Below are 17,198 nucleotides of genomic sequence, written 5' to 3' on the forward strand. Positions count from 1 at the left end.
TCGATTTTTACAGCAATTTGCATTGTCTCAAGTATTGTGTTAACAAGCCTTGTTTTTTTCTCAGAGAAGAGATAACATGCTCGGCTTCTTTTAGCGTAATAAACTTCATGCAAATGGTAAAATAATCAAAAATACACAACCCTAGCTTCACCGTTTCCACAGCGACGTTGTCAAACAAACACCCTGCAGGCCTAGTTGCAGAAATTGGTTTCCACTAGATAGCACAGCCACAAAGTCAAAATTGGCCAAATCCTAAAAGTGAAGGAAAAGAAAATGTGCTTTTTGGTCTTAAATTAAGGTCCGGGGTTAGGTTTAAAAATCACATATTAATAAGAGAAATTGTATAAATATGCGGGGTTTGTGGCGGTGGTAACTAGTGACGCCCACAGAAACCAGACAGCTATTACCTAAACTAACCCCAGTTGTTCTATGTAGCGTTTAATAAAATAACACATATGGAGTTCACAGGTAGCAGTTACACTGGAGCCTTCAAGAATGGCAGGTAAATTAATCACTAGAAATGTAGCAAACTGGTCTGTGTCAAAATTGTAATGTTGGGAAGCTAGTTTGCTTGCACCAGTTCTTGCACAAGTTGAAGTTCATTGTTGTTCTCATCTCACCACTGGTGAATTAGATATGTGATTTTCTCTGTTCTTCAGGATGGAGGGAGAAGGAGAGTATAAATTCCCCACAGAGACAAGATATGTTGGGGAGATGAAGAATGGCATGTTCCATGGAAAAGGTGTACTCCATTTCACAAATGGAAGCATATATGAAGGAACTTGGGAGAAAGGAATATCCAAACAGGTGTGTAGCATACTGTGTGTGTGTGTGTGTGTGTGTGTGTGTGTGTGTGTGTGTGTGTGTGTGTGTGTGTGTGTGTGTGTGTGTGTGTGTGTGTGTGTGTGTGTGTGTGTGTGTGTGTGTGTGTGTGTGTGTGTGTGTGTGTGTAGTGGTGGGGGGGGAACCTTCATACGTGTGTAGGTCTATGTGTGTTTCACATTGGTTATAGTGGACATTACATCTGGTCCCCTTTAGCAATGATATACATTAATTGTCGCAATTATTACGTTGCTATACCTCTCCCCCTACATGTGCTCTCTGCATGCTCCACACAGGAAATACATTCCTTTTTGGTCAACTGTTCATTCATGCGTATCTCAGCCATAATAGTAGCCAGTTCGATTATTATCATGATTACTACGCTCCATTAGACATGATCTAGCAAGCAAGCCCATGACCAAACACACCTTACTCCGAGCCAGCGCAGACCCTTTGTTCATGGTAAAAACTCCACAGGATATGGAACATAGCCTAGATCTCTTAACAAATGATGCATGATTAAAAGACAATTCAACCATATTGACATAGGCCTATGTTGTGGTAAAATGTAATTCCCCAATCCAAACACAAGTTTGTCTCTTTTTTGCCTAATATCCCTCTTTTGCCATTAGATGGAAGTTTCAAGTTTATGACTGAATATAAACAGTTTGATGCAGGGTACTACAGTGTTTCATCACTGATACTACAAAGTGTTTCATCCACAGGGAAAGTATACTTTCTCTGATGGACTGAAGTACCAAGAGAAGGACTGGGAGTTTTGTGATGGCTATGACAGACAGTTCTACACTGAGAGGTGCAATGGACTCAAACCTGCAGGTAAACTTTAGCTTATTTTTCTGTGAAACCTTCCAAAGGGTGTATATGAACAGATTTTAATAAGATTTAATGGTGCTAAAACAGTGTTGGTTCCTCTTTAATATAAGCAGACTAAATCCTCAAACCCTTAAAGTGGCAATATGTAACTTTTTGGGCGACCTGACCAAATTCTCATAGAAATGTGAGTTGTAGATATATCATTCTACTTGAAAAAAGTCTAATAAACAGTATATATGTTCTATGTGCGCCATTTCTATACTTCCCATTCTTAAGTTTTGTTTTTGCGTCTTTTACTTTCGGTTTTGTACACCAGCTTCAAACAACAATAATTTTGGTTATCGAAAATATATTTCAAGCAGTTTAGATGGTACAATGATTCTCCACACTATGCATTGCTTATTTTGTCACATCAACTGAAATTAGGGGAGCTATTAGAGTTTTAGCAACCAGGAAATGGCATAGCGATTTCTGCATAGTGCAACTTTATTTAAAGAATTAGGGTAATCATCTATTTAGTCTCTATACCATAGCAATGGAATATAATATATTATCGTAATGGTTTTTACCACAATCTGTCTTTTTTTCTTAAATTAGGTCACTTCTTTTGTTGTTGTTTGTCTCAATACATATAACCAGTCACTTACTCTCTGTCTATCTGACCTGGCAGGGGAGTCTCAGCTGATTGACCAAGACTCATTGCATGTCATCCCAGATGGCTGCTATGACTGTGGGGATGGATTCTACGACCCCAACGCCAGGGTCATTACTGACTATGAGCATCACTTTCTCAGAAACGCAGGTGAGTGGAGACTGTTGGAGCTCACTTCAAGGTTTTTGTGAGAACAGATCCTGGCGTCTTGTGTATCACATATGTTTCTGACCTCCAGCTCATTAGAGCTCAAAGAGTGTGCCACCATGTCTCCATTACAATTTGACTTTGACATATGGCTTTCTTATCTAATTGTTGGGCCTTTCAAAGTAAAATGTATTCCTTTATCATAATGTTCAGGGTAGATATTAACCCATGAGTAAGCGTCGGCCACCGGGGAAAAATTTGATACTAAACTGAAAATACTATACTGGTGGATTACTCAGATTCTCTAATAAAGTAGATTATTTTAGTCAGATACTTTGCTGAGGCAGCCTTATTACCCTATAACTCATCATCTGCTGGTCCTCTCAGCCAAGCTTGCCTCTCCACTGCAGTCATTTTAGTTTTGTTTTCAAAGGGAAAATGTAAAACACATTTTTTCCACCCATTGAGTGCCCAATGTGGGATCTTTGATTTGAAGGAAATGAGGTATGTCAGGTTTTCCGATAGCAATTCCAATACATGTGCCAGTTTTTCATAGTTTTGCATCACCAGACAATATCATGGTTTAGGAATGGTTATGGATCTAGTCGTATCTCTGTGAATGGGATGCATGGTGCTTTATGGGAGACGGCCCAGCTGTGATGTCATGTCCTGTGAAATAATAGACATACTGTATGTTATCTTTTGGCAAAGGTTGCAGTCAAGGCAGCATTCTTTGGAAACAGTGAGTGTAGCTTAGCCTATACATACACATACAAGAACTGAAAAACAAATTATGATATGAACATTTATATTTATGATTGTCTTTGATTAGCACACTACAAACAAAGTGTGTATATTTGGATGATCGCTGACAGGCAGACAGCGGCCTATGATTTACTAGTGGTCCCAGCCAAACATAATACATATAAGAATCCACATAATAATCACTGTGTGATCCAGAGCATGGAAATCTAATTCATGTGTATAGACAAAAACAGACGAAGAGATGCACATCCTGAACCGATGTCTTGAACATACTGTATGTAATAAGAATTATGTTCCGATTTTCCTCGCTTTGGGTCCTTCATAACAGTTCTGGTATTGATCAATGAAACGGAGGGAAAGAAAGGTAGAGTTGAGAAGAAAATAGGAGGAGCTTTAAAAACAATACAGTTGTTCCAATAGTCTGATTTCAGATTAATTGGGTCTGTCTGCTGTTTGTTCTGTGATTTTACACAAGAAATATTTATTTCATTTTGCACCGATTTGTGATTTCAAACTAAACATTATAAATCTCTCAGATCCATTATCATCTCCTTGATGGATTATTGGCCCCTTATCCAGACACGATTCTATAGTGCATAATTAAAAATGTAATCTGCATATGGGTTTTTTAATGGAAACATCCAGTGTTTGTGTAAGAGGAACTGTGTACGAGTGGGATCATTGGGCTTCGGGCCCATATGACGTGACGAGGAACACTCTGTGTCCTCTGGATTTATTTTCATCTCTGAGAGGTTGAAGGTACATTTGTCAAAATGGGTGTGAAGACAGAATTTATTGCCAATGGCTTCCGTCCAGGAAGGAGGAGAGCAGAGGGTCCCGGCACTTACTGGACGTCCAGAGGAACTGCTCTCCCTGCGGGGACGACGTGTTTTGAGGAGGAGAGGAAAGAGTGTACTCACAGCTGTGGTACAGGACAGAAGAAGGGTTGTGTGCCAAATGGCACCCTATTTCCTATATGGTGCACCACTTTGTGCACTATATAGGGAATTGGGTGATATTTGGGACACAATCAAGAACAGAAGGGGAAGATAAGAGGCAGGGGTAAAAGGGCAGGGGGAGCGGAGCAGGGCCCTCAGCCCAGAGAGCTGCTGCTGGGCCGGGAAGGAAGATTCAGGGAAATGCCCAGGCTTTGGGCCAAGACCTGAGAAGAAGTACAAAAGCAGATGGGAGGAAGCCCTGAGGAGGAATCTCTGAGTCTTCACAGCAGCAGTGGAGGAGAGGCGGAGCGAGACAGATCATCTGGATGTGACCCAGCATCTCTCAGGTCGGTCCAGTCGGGGGAGTGGAGTGGTGGCGCCGTGGCGCGGGTGGAAGAAAGGAGTGTCCCCGTCCGCCTGACTGTCAACCAATGCCACATGGAGCCCACTGCTGCCTGCTTCCCAGGCATAATCAACTGTCGTTTTATCCTCCTCTTTACCCTTCCCTGTCCTGGCAACACACACAAACACACCCCAGCACTGCTCTGTCTCCAAAAATAAACAACCTAGGAATCACAGATATATAGAAATCAAAAGAAAGCTTGAGACTTTTGTAAATGAAAGGTACTTTTCCTGAAACCATCGGAACACGATTCATAGTTAGAATTAGAATGAGTGCTTCTAATTCTATGAGGGCATAGGGGTATTTCAAGGGGAAGTGTAGGACACTGGAGGAATTGTAATCTGAAGACTGCTGTTGCCAAAGCCAAGCCCCCATCATTATCTTGATCATGTGTTATAACACTGGCTAGGAACTTCACAGAGCGTCTTGCATGGAGCAGACCACACAGAGCAGAGGTGGCAGGCAAGCAGGCAGGCAGTGATCGACTGACATCCCAGCTAACAACAAACGTTCCCGCAACTTTAGAACATTTCCCCTAAAGAGTTTCATTAGGTCATTAATTAACGTTTTTATAAGAATGTTCCTCTGCTGCAAGGAATATTTCAAAGAGACCATTCCCTTAATGCCAGCAGCATACCACTGCTGGCTTGCCTCTGAAGCTAAGCAGGGTCGGTCCTGGTCAGTCTCTGGATGGGAGATCAGTAGGAGACACTCTCCCTTTGGTCTAAGGCGATCTCAATGCCCCACCACCTTTTTATTTAGTTTTGTTATGTTTATTTTTCAGAGGGTGGTTACAGGTACAAAGAAAATCTAATAAATGCATATAAAGATAACCCTGATCCATTCACCCCCTCAGTCCCCATCCATCCACTCGCCTGCTTCCTCCCTCTCCCCATCCAGAAACCATGCTTCCCACCCTGCCATGCACTTTAAAATTTATTTCATAACTTTGCCCCAGAAGCATTTAACTACAGGGCACATTTAACTACAGGGCACTCCCACATCATATGAAGGAATATGCTTACCTGATTTAGGCGACTCAGTGAACAGTTGGGAGTTGGGGACAATTTCATCATAAAACATTTCCTAGGTGTTAAATACAGTCTGTGAACAAACTTGAAATGTATAAATGGATGGTTCGGATTACGGGATGCCAAGGTTATATTTTTTTTCCACATTCTGTTCCAGTTAAAGCATGGAACAGATTCAGTTAGATCTGTAGACCATACTTCTTTAATGGCTAGCTCAGATATTATGTTTAGATATTATAGAGATCAGTCCTTTCGGGAGCCCAGATAATTTATTTATAAATCCCATACAATGGATGTTTCGGTAGTTGGGTTTCCCAAGGGACTCCATAGGCCAGCATTGCTGACCTAAGTTCTAAATATAGAAAAAAAGGAGGTGCCTGTTAATGTGTATTTCAAATCTTGGAATGTTCTCAAACCATTACTGTCCATGATATTGGTAAGGGTACGGATTCCATATTTGGACAATTGGGGGGTTCCAAAGGCTGCCCTCCAGATCGCAAGGCGGCATTATGAAATATTGGAGTATGGGCATATCACTGAAGGGATATATTAAGGGATATATCACTGAAGACCACCTCTTCCAGGGCAATAGGAGACACTATATTTCTCTCAATACACCTTTAGTTTATTTTGGGGCTGATGAAAAAGCAGCCAGTTTGTACAAATGGTTCTCTATTCTATGTGTCCTTTTGGAGCAGGTGTGTTTCTTGGAACATTGCTATATCAATATAGTTTCTTGCTAGTATATAAAGACAGCTGGAACGTTTTAATAGGTGAGTTTGGGCCTTAAAAAAAAAATATATATATATATATATATATATATATATATATATATATATATATATATATATATATATGTATATGTGTAGTGTTAGAGTAGAACTGACAGCGTTTTAACTACTTTGCAGATATGGAACAAACAGACAATCATGATCTGTCAAAAATATGAAATTCCCCGTTTATGCTACAAAACCAACATCATAAGAGGTTTTAAAATAGGTTTTATTTGACTCCGCATTCCATGACGTACACTAACACATTGTTGGGAGAATAGATGGATGCAGTTCAATGCATGATTAATATAATTCACCAGTACATTTCTTGGTAGTCCAAAAAATATTGCTATCAGGTTGTAAATCACAGCTGGCCTGGGACATTGTTTGCTGCCTCAATTCGGCATGCACTGTTTCAGTTTCAATGACTCAGTATTTTGGACAAACGCGGAGTGTCTTGGAATGTAAATACAATCAAACCAGCAATGGCAATGATCACAAGTCAGTCATAACATGGCTAATAGGCTAGCGTATCTATTTATGTAGCAAGCTAAAAACACGGAGCCTAAGGCTAGATAGATAGATAGCTAGCTAGCTGCTAGGAGGATGTCATGTCATTGGAGGAGTGGGTGAGTGACTGACTTTTTCCCCTCATATAGTTTTTCGGTGGCTATACACATCTAGAGATGCAGGTGTCAGTTGGTTAGCTTGAACGAGAACTTGAACGACTGTTATCCAGTTAGCATATCTCTTGAGTTCGCAAAAGCACATCTACTCCAATTTCAGAGCACTCTCGTCTGACTGTGCCAGAGCGCAGAATAACTGATGAATTTACGCAACACCCGCTGAATATGACTGGTGTCAGTAAACGTAGGCAAAACAATATTTAGTCACTTACACTCTAGATAACACGTGAACAGCCTAGCTAACCAGCTCTGCTAGGACGAGTAAAATGGTCAGTGAGGTGTTCTCATTTTTGTCTGGAAGTAGCAAGCTAACCAACTTTAGCCAGGCAGGTAAGCTGCAGAAGGAGATGTAGGCTACAATTCCCCATTTGTTTATCAGTGCAATTTTGACAGCCAACTAGCTGAAAAAGTTTGAGAGGGTTTATCTAATGTTCCTTCATTATATTTTAGCTCATGTTGCTTTGGCTAGAATTAGTTGTTGATCTTGTTGTTGATGTGCTTTATTGAGGGAAAGAGAGCCTACCTTTTCATGGTTGTTTGAGCAATAGGACTGTAAAGTTCCCAAATGTAAGAGGACTCCCATGGTATTGACCTATTTGCAGAAATCCATTCAGGTGTATGTTTTGGCGAAAGCGTTCTAATGATCCAAGTCGCGCTGTTGCAACTGCCTGTAAACACACAGTCCAGTTCAAATTGAATGATGGAAGGCCCTTGTAGCAAATGGGTTATTTGCCTAAAGGCCTATCTCTGATTCTGGATGAGACAGATGTTTTATTTACTGCAGTGTCTATTAACTGTCCAAATGCACGGACGGTTTCCCACTCTATATTGCTATAGATTTTTCACAAATGCCTTAGTATACGTAATTCCCAAACATTCTAAGAATTTATGAAAACGTGAAAATGACCATAAGGTATCTGTCATATTCTTCCTGGAGGTGTATATGAACAGATATTAATACGATTTCATGTTGCTAAAATACTGTCAGTTCCACTTTAATTATGTAATTATTATCTTTGATATAAAGTCCATGGATGTGAAACAAAAAGCAGGACCCACGGGGAAACCCACCCAGAACCCCCCTCCCGCCCTGGTTACCCCGCTCTGCACTATCATAACAGGGTTGAAGCATAATGGTGAGTGGGAGCCTTATCTATGAAATTTCATGAGCAGCATATTTGTTTTATGGTCTTAAGGTATTGAGAAAAATATTTAAAGTAAAACATAAAATGATTAACCATTTACCCCTTCATACCTTTAAATGTAAGTTTGCAGACGTCATAAATTAGGGTGGGTAATGATGGGGAAAAAGTAGGCTAAATATAGGAACAGAAATGCAAGCGTAAACAATGACATATCCTCATTATTATTATTATTAGCAATATGCTCTAAATGACCTTAAACATAGGAAGAAGAGGAAAAAAACTAGCAAAAATGAATTGTGTGGAAGACCATATGGGACTGGACATCTATCCTAAACAGTTTAGCCCATAGAGATGCAATGTGCTGTTAAATTGAACTCACCCAGATCGTGGTTACCATGTTCTCAGAACATAAGAAATGGGAACGTTGCAAGAAAATGTATGTGTTTCCTTTTCGGAGGGTTAGGAGAATATGCCATCAACGTCCCACCAAACATACTCAGAACATAGGATATGAATGTTCTAGACACGTAAATGTTCTTATTATTCCATCAGCGTCCCACCAAACATGCACAACATGGTTGCCATGTTCTCAGAATATAAGATATCAATGTTCTAGACATGTTTCGTGGGAACGTTGCAGGAACATTCTGTGTATGTTGTCAGGACGTCACCTGATGGTCCCACAGAAATGCCCCCCCCCCCAGAAAAGTTGAATTACACATCACGCCTTTTTATTTTTGCAGAGCCAATGGTAAACCAATAAACCACATCCATTCATAGCTCTTTGTCTGTTGGCAAGGTTAGGGATACACACACACACACACACACACACACACACACACACACACACACACAGTGCATTTAACATAGTGTTTTCAACTTACATATTTGAAACACTTTGACATAGATGATTAGATTGTGCATGTTCATTTATACTGGTATTATGTCCTCACCTGGGGATTTGAACTTTCCTACAGTATTCTGATCTTCTCTCTACACCTCCATTTCAGTTATTGTTTAGTCTGACTGTTCTAATCATTGATTTGATTGACTTATTTGAGTGATATAAGAGCTTTCTGTATAGTTGTCTAATAATATTTTGCTAAGAATATGAGAGTAGGGTGATTACCATAGTGGGTCTTGAACCCAGGCCACCATTACCAATTCCCTAACCACTGTCCCAATAAGGGATATCTTTAGGACAAGTGCTTATTGGGCCAGTATAGTTAGGCCCTGTCCAGAAGAAACCCTCCTCCCTTTCTCTTTCCCTAGAATTGTGAGCTGAGTTGCTCTCATTTCTCCAGCTCTACCAGACCTCCCATGAATAGCCTATTTAAACGGCTTTTTGATGCCAGAGATACATTAAGTACATGATCCATAGTATAACAGAATATACGCTACAAACTGAACAGAGTCGATAGTGGAAAATGGGAGCAGATTGAGCTGATACACACTACACAGTCCTATCAGCACCGAACTCCTATCTTTTTTTTCTGTTGGGTTTTCATTGTTGATATGTTTCACCCTGGCTGATTCGATTTCCGCGGGGCAGTGGACATCGACCGTAGGGAGTTTTAAATAGATTTTTTTTCTCTCACCCATCTACACACAATACCCTATAATGACGATGTGAAAACATGTTTTTTATACATTTTTGCAAATGTATTTATGTTAGTATTCAATACTTTGTAGAAGCACCGTTGGTAGCGATTACAGCTGTGAGTCTTTCTGGGTAAGTCTCTAAGAGCTTTCAATACCTGGATTGTGCAACATTTTCCCATTCATAATTTTCAAAGTTCTTCAAGCTCTGTCAAATTGTTTGTTGATCATTGCTAGACAACCTTTTTCAGGTGTTTCCCTAGATTTTCAAGTAGATTTAAGTCAAAACTGTGACTCGGCCACTCAGGAAAATTCACTGTAGATTTGGCCTTCGGGTTTTAGGTTATTGTCCTGCTGAAAGGTGAGTTAATCTCCCAGTGTCTGGTGGAAAGCAGACTGAACCATTTTTTCCTAGGATTTTTCCTGTGCTTATTAGCTCCATTTCGTTTCTTTTTTATCCTGAAAATCTCACCAGTCCTTAATGATTAAAAGCATACCCATAACATGATGGAGACACCACTATGCTTGAAAATTTGGAGATTGGTACTCAGTAATGTGTTGTATTGGACAAAAAGTAAATTGCTTTGCCACATTTTTTGCAGTATTACTTTAGTGCTGTGTTGCAAACAGGATGCGTGTTTTGGAATATTTGTCATTCTGTACAGGCTTCCTTCTTTTCACTCTGTCAATTAGGTTAGTATTGTGGAGTAACTACAATGTTGTTGATCCATCCTCAAGTTTCTCCTATCATAGCCATTAAACTCTGTAACTGTTTTAAAGTCACCATTGGCCTCATGGTGAAATCGCTGAGCGGTTTCCTTTCTCTCCGTTAACTGAGTTAAGAAGGACGCCCATCTCCCAATAGGTGCCCTTCTTTGCGAAGCATTGGAATACCTCCCTGGTCTTTGTGGTTGAATCTGTGTTTGAAATTCACTGCTCGACTGAGGGATAATTGTATGTGTGAGGTACAGAGATGAGGCAGTCAATTAAAAATCATGTTAAACACTATAATTGCACAGAGAGTGAGACCATGCAACTTATTATGTGACTTGTTAAGCAAATCTTTACTCCTGAACTTATTTAGGCTTCAAAAACAAAGGGATTGAATACTTATTGACTCAAGACATTTCTGCTTTTCATTTGTAATTCATTTGTAAAATGGAGTATTGTGTGTAGGCCAGTGACCTAAAAAAAGTCAATTTAATCCCTTTTTAAATTCAGGCTGTAACACAACACAATGTGGAAAAAGTCAAAGGGTGTGAATACTTTCTGAAGGCACTGTAACTAGCTAGCATATTTACATCATCATTCACTATGATCAGCAGATGGCCACTCTTTTCCTGACGTCAATAATCTCTCATTGTCTATTGGCTTAGGAGTCAGTTGCACTAGCTTGCATACAATTTGTGATGAGTGAGTGTGTTGTTGTTGTGGAAAATAAATAGGCCTGTAAATGTTGAAATGTTGGCTACAGAGGAAGTTGGTATGTTTTCAATTTCAAGTTATGAATTATGAAATTTAATTAAATGGTTTGCTCTTTTTGAGGGTGGTGGTGAGTGGGTGCTGCCGTTGTTTAAAAAAAATATATATTATTGCACCTGCCCCCACCCACCCAAAAGGTCTGCAAAGCCCTGTATCCCACTGCCAAGGAAAACACCCCTGGTTTGGGCTACTGCCACTCTATTGTGAGTTAAGGTATGCATCCCTAATGGCACCCCTTTCCCTATAAAGTGCACTAGTTTTGACTAGGGCTCATATGGCTCTGGTTAAAAGTAGTGCACTATAAGTGGCCTAGAGAATAGCGTGCCATTTGGGATGCAACCAAGCTGAAGCTTTTTCCAAAAGATACAATCAGTAATGTTCATGTTTACTGTAATATCACAGGGTCCTTTACTGAATCCTGAAACGATCTCTTCTCCAATTGTAAATCCACTCAGATTATTTTCATTCCAACAAATAACCTCTTCCAGAATAATGACAACTCCGACGTCAACTATATTCAGGCGTTAAGTAACTAACCTGGCTGGTTGGCTAATCTATTGGTAAAGCTGATCTGACAGGCATTACGTTCATTTAACGCTCTTAAGTGTTTCTGCTGCATTAGTTGAAAGGAAACACTTTTTTAATTTTTTTTAACAAGGAGCCATTATCGTTTCCCTTTTACATTGCTGCTCGTGGGTGAGCCTTTCTGTGAGAGAGTTTGGGTAACGAGTTATATCCAGTTAGAGACACCACCACACAGTCCCAGTAAGGGCCAGGGGGGAAAGGCAGAATTAGTATGGGAAGACAACCAACAAGAAAATATTTGTAGCATTAATGTCATGTTTATGATGTGCTAACTGACGTTTAATTAAGCAATAAGGCCCGAGGAGGTGTGGTATATTGTCAATATACAATGGCTAAGGGCTGTTCTTAGGCACAAAGCATACAGTTTTTAGTCATGGTATATTGGCCATATACCACAAACCCCCGAGGTGCCTTATTACTATTATAAACTACTTACCAATGTAATTAGAACAGTAAAACGTTTTTTGTTGTTGTTGTAATACCTGTGTTATATGGTCTGATATACCATGGTTTTCAACCAAACAGCATTCAGGGCTCAAACCACCCAGTTTATAATATGCAATATAGTTTACATGTAGGGTGAAGTATGTATGAGTGGGACACTTTTTGGTGTTTTTTATGTTTGCTCCTTCTCAAGTAATGTTTATTTCAAGTAAGGTCTTGTTCACATTTTTGGGATGAAACAACTTGATCATTTATCATTCAGTGGATGCTACAAACCCCTAAAACAACATCACACCCATACTTTTGCTAAAGCGTGTTGCTTTCAGTGTTATTGGGACAATTTAGTAAATTAACTGGGACACCATTTTTTCATTAGTAATAAGTTTGTGTCCCGTTTCACACTTGTTATGTACTCATCAAAAAGCCTTTGTTGAAGCTTGTAAATAACACACTGTGTTTTAAACATTTTGTGACAAACTTTTCCTTTCCTCGCCTTATGTCCCTCTAATTCCTTCCACCATTGTCCTATGCTGCTTATTTGCTATATATAGCATCTAAAATCGATTCAGAGCTGTTATGAACAACTAAAACAACATATTTCAATGTATTTTAGAATATCTAATGCAGGAAATGTTTTTAAATTGATTAAAGCTTAATTTGGTGCATTTGTTATAGCTGAAAAGTACTTTAAATCAAATGTTCATAAAATATAACTGTTTAAATGAATGGTTATTATATTTGAAAGAACTACCAATAACTATTAATTTGAACACACAAAGCTAGATTGTGGAATTATAATTGACAGAATGACAACATTATCATTGTAGCGCAAGGATTCATATGTATGGGGGTTGTTCATCAAATGTATTTATAAAGCCCTTCTTACATCAGCTGATATCTCAGTGCTGAGTTTCAACTGGTCACCCCATCTAGGAATCCTGACCACACACACTACAATGATTCCACATTAACCAAAACCATTTTTTCATGCACAGAACACATTCAGCAACAACCCAATACACATTTTTGTGGTTTGCAATATTACCATAGTACAGTACTCTAAAACACAAATTTACCACTAGGTTTACACCTAATGTCCCACTAATTCTGACATCACCCTACTGTAAAATTCGTTTTTAACATTCATCTTTCTTTTATTTATTTTTACATGACAGACAAATGAACAAAACAATGCAACCATGCAGGCTAAAATTATTTGAACCTGGTGGATAATATTTTTTATTATCCATTTAGGATTTATTTTTAAACTAGTGTGTAGGCAAAATTATTTTCCCAAGAATTAATATATCCAAATTTAAGCCCCTAAACTATGTAGAGTATTATTATAGAAGGCTTTATTGCAGATTTAAATAACAAATCCACAGTAGGCAAAGAATTTAAAAACACATGAAGTGTTAAATGTTTAGATTCTGAATTTCCATTTCTTTCAGATTGCATCGAACTATGGTGGCCACCTGTGCCCTCAAATAGAATTGTATTAAGGTATCAATTTAGGATTGACTTAAACGCTCTGTGAAGCGATCACAATCCTAAGAGGGGAAATTACAGCAAAAATGAAAATGTGTGAATTCTATCTCATTACCATAAGCGCACAGGGAAACGGTAATTGCAGTGCTAAGGCCTCGCCACCAACAGAAACCGGTGCAGAGGTATTAATTGGTTTAAAATAGTGATGAGATGTCCTTCTTGACGGTGACCTCCGTTACAAAGAGGGGAGGCAACACAACGCGACAAAAATGATGGATAGATAGCCTTAGTTTCGTATGCAGCTGCTGTGGTGCCTGGTGCGGATCCGGGCCAGAGCGCAACTGTGATTTCAATTGCCGAACGCGTGAGCCAGGTAGAGTGGCGAGAGAGCCGACGGAGTGGCTGTTAGGACTATCGCAGGCAATTACACACAATCAGGCGAGAGCTTCAGACCTGTTCCCAACAATGGGCCCAGCACACACTGTTCCACAGGGTGAGCACTCAAGTGTGTGCAGCTGCGACGCCCCGATTCAGTTCCCAACAGAGAAGCTATAGCCTCCTAGGCTACCCCTTGATTTGCAATGATTAACTCATTTCAGTTTTAACGATATGAAAAACAATATATTATCTGTTGTTATGGTTGTCGAGTCATCCTTGTAAAAATGTTCGTACATTTCTTTGGTGTGTGATTTAAGAAGTTATTTTCTCCTAATTGTTACCTTGGAGATGTAAACGGGGCTTAAGTTGAATGTGTTCATTTCAATAGCTCGAATGGAATGACAATGATATGCTGCTTCCAGTCCAGTGGCTTTTTTCCCCCGTCTCCCTTGATTAAATGTTCAAATGTTTTTTATGAACTAGGCTATTAGAATAGGTTATTTGTTTATACTAGCCTTTGTAGTTGTTAGAGGAATTTACTGTTTAAAAATAGTTTTAAAAAGGTTGTTGCTTTATTCTGACCTTTTATGGTTTTATTTATTATTCTGAAAATATTTTTATTTTCCTGCAGATGACTATGAACATGAGTGGATTGTGTCCACTTGTCGGAAGAGCTGGGACGAGATCGTTGGACATTCACCTGAAAACTAGGCCACATTTCAGAACTGGACATTGAGTTTCTGGCCTGAGCGAGAAAAAATAAATAAAAGGCAGCTCATTTATGGAATGTTAAACTGTGGTGCATACAGGCCTACCTGTGAATTATATTTTCTGAAATATCCTACATGTTAGTTTTTATTTTAAATAGGTTTAATTTGACCAGATGCATAAAACAAAATAGCTAAGCCTATTTTAGATGCACAAAAACATAGTGAAGCACATGTGAGGTGCTAAAATGAAATATGTGGAGGAAGTTAAGCTAGAAGAATATACTAATTTAGTCAAACATTTTCATGCAGCGTGAGAGAAAAAAACCACCAATCCTTGATTTATAACTTGTTAAGCCATTTGTTTACTTGTAATGTTTGTCCTTAAATGTCCCTGCTCTGCTCTCTCTGCGTGGTGCTGAAATGACTGTGCTACCAGTGCAGGCCAATGTAATCAGTGTCAGATTGTTCTCTCAAGTGTCCTCAAAGACTCAGCAGCTTAATGGATGCAAATGAACATGAAATATGACTTCCTCTTATATAGGCTATGCAAGATATCCACCAGCACAATATACTGTTGCCGACAGGCTTTGTTCCACTCAGTCTTCTATTTAGATACTAGAGTATATTTCTCAATATAATGCTTTGGATCCAGTAATTGCATTTTCTACAATAATGTTGTGCTGTAGTGTTTTTGCGCAGACAGACAAGCGTATATTTGTGAGTGAGACGTTTAGTCTGTCTCGGTTAAAGCTGCCCTTTGAAACAGGACCTAGGGTAGAGGATCAATCTCATGATGCAGCCTGACAGTGACTTCCTGTCTGTGATGGCGCTCAGCTGGGCTTGCTGGACGAATCAGCTGCAGAGTGGTGGAGAAGAAGAGGGGAGGAGATGAGTCATTACTGCACACACTGACCCATGAAGAACCCGCCAGCTCAGCCATCGGCCTGTGATTGCTTCCTGCCCAGCGCCGGGCACACACACTTTTACACACAGACACACAAATTGACACACCGAGACATGTAAGTATGCACATACACAACCAGGTACGCACCGGACATACCATAAAACTTCAAATAATAGCCCGGGCGTTTATTTGCTTTTCAATCACTGAACCGCCAGGCTCCTTATTTCCTTAACGCACACAGCTTTTGCTCAGAAAAATGTTGGGAAGTCTACCATACTGTTTATTGTGACCGGTATAAACATTACAATAACAAATCCATTGCTCTTTATCTACTTTTGAGCAATCTCAATGGTACTCTATAAAGTTCACTCGTAAACAATAACTTTAGACCCAGCATTTATTTGAAACAGCCGTTTATTTGTTGACAACTTGTGCCGATTATTGGCTATTAAATTAGACAGGCAGCTATTTGAGACTGGAAAATGCACACACACCAGAATGACCCGCAGAGGCCTACAGTGCCTTCGGAAAGTATTGAAACACATTGACCTTTTCCACATTTTGTTACGTTACAGCCTTATTCTAAAATTTATGAAATAGTTTTTTTCCCTCTTCAATCTACTCACAATACCCCATAATGACAAATGTTTGCAAATGTTTAAAAAATAAAAACAGAACCGACATATTTACATAAGTATTCAGACCCTTTGCTTTGACACTTGAAATTGAGCTCAGGTGCATCCTTGTTTCTACAACATGATTGGAGTCCACCTGTGGTCAATTCAATTGATTGGACATTATTTGGAAAGGCACACACCTGCCTATAACGTCCAACAGTTGACAGTGCATGTCAGAGAAAAAACCAAGCCATGAGGTCGAAGGAATTGTCCGTTGAGCTCCGAGACAGGATTGTGTTGAGGCACAGATCTGGAGAAGGGTACCAAAACATTTCTGCAGCATTCAAGGTCCCCAAGAACATAGTGGACTCCATCGTTCTTAAATGGAGGAAGTTTGGAACCACCAAGACTCTTCCTAGAGCTGGCCCCCTAGCCAAACTGAGCAACTGGGGGAGAAGGGCCTTGGTCAGGGAGGTGACCAATAACCCGATGGTCACACTGACAGAGCTCTAGAGTTCCTCTGTGGAGATGGGAGAACCTTCCAGAAGGACAGCCATCTCTGCAGCACTCCACCAATCAGGCCTTTATGGTAGAGTGGCCAGACAGAAGCCACTCCTCAGTAAAAGTCACATGACAGCCCGCTTGGAGTTTGCCAAAAGGCACATAGAGTCTCAGACCAAACAACATCCTCTGGTCTGATGAAACCAAGATTGAACACTTTGGTCTGAATGCCATGCGTCACGTCTGGAGGAAACCTGGCACCATCCCTATGGTGAAGCATGGTTGTGGCAGCAT

The 17,198-nt window shown here is 39.8% G+C and overlaps 1 protein-coding gene across 1 annotated transcript; it reads left to right on the forward strand.

Moving 5' to 3' along the window:
• The first annotated feature begins 48 nt into the window (after nt 1-48).
• Nucleotides 49-16,399, forward strand: LOC106561708 (MORN repeat-containing protein 5). Its single transcript, XM_014125925.2, has 5 exons — nt 49-502; nt 660-807; nt 1,548-1,659; nt 2,327-2,458; nt 14,804-16,399. Exons 1-5 carry the CDS (start codon nt 456-458, stop codon nt 14,881-14,883), a joined length of 519 nt encoding a protein of 172 aa, XP_013981400.1. The 5' UTR covers nt 49-455; the 3' UTR covers nt 14,884-16,399.
• Nucleotides 16,400-17,198: the final 799 nt, after the last annotated feature.

The sequence above is a fragment of the Salmo salar genome, chromosome ssa01 (assembly GCF_905237065.1).
Source record: "Salmo salar chromosome ssa01, Ssal_v3.1, whole genome shotgun sequence".
Classification (NCBI taxonomy): domain Eukaryota; kingdom Metazoa; phylum Chordata; class Actinopteri; order Salmoniformes; family Salmonidae; genus Salmo; species Salmo salar.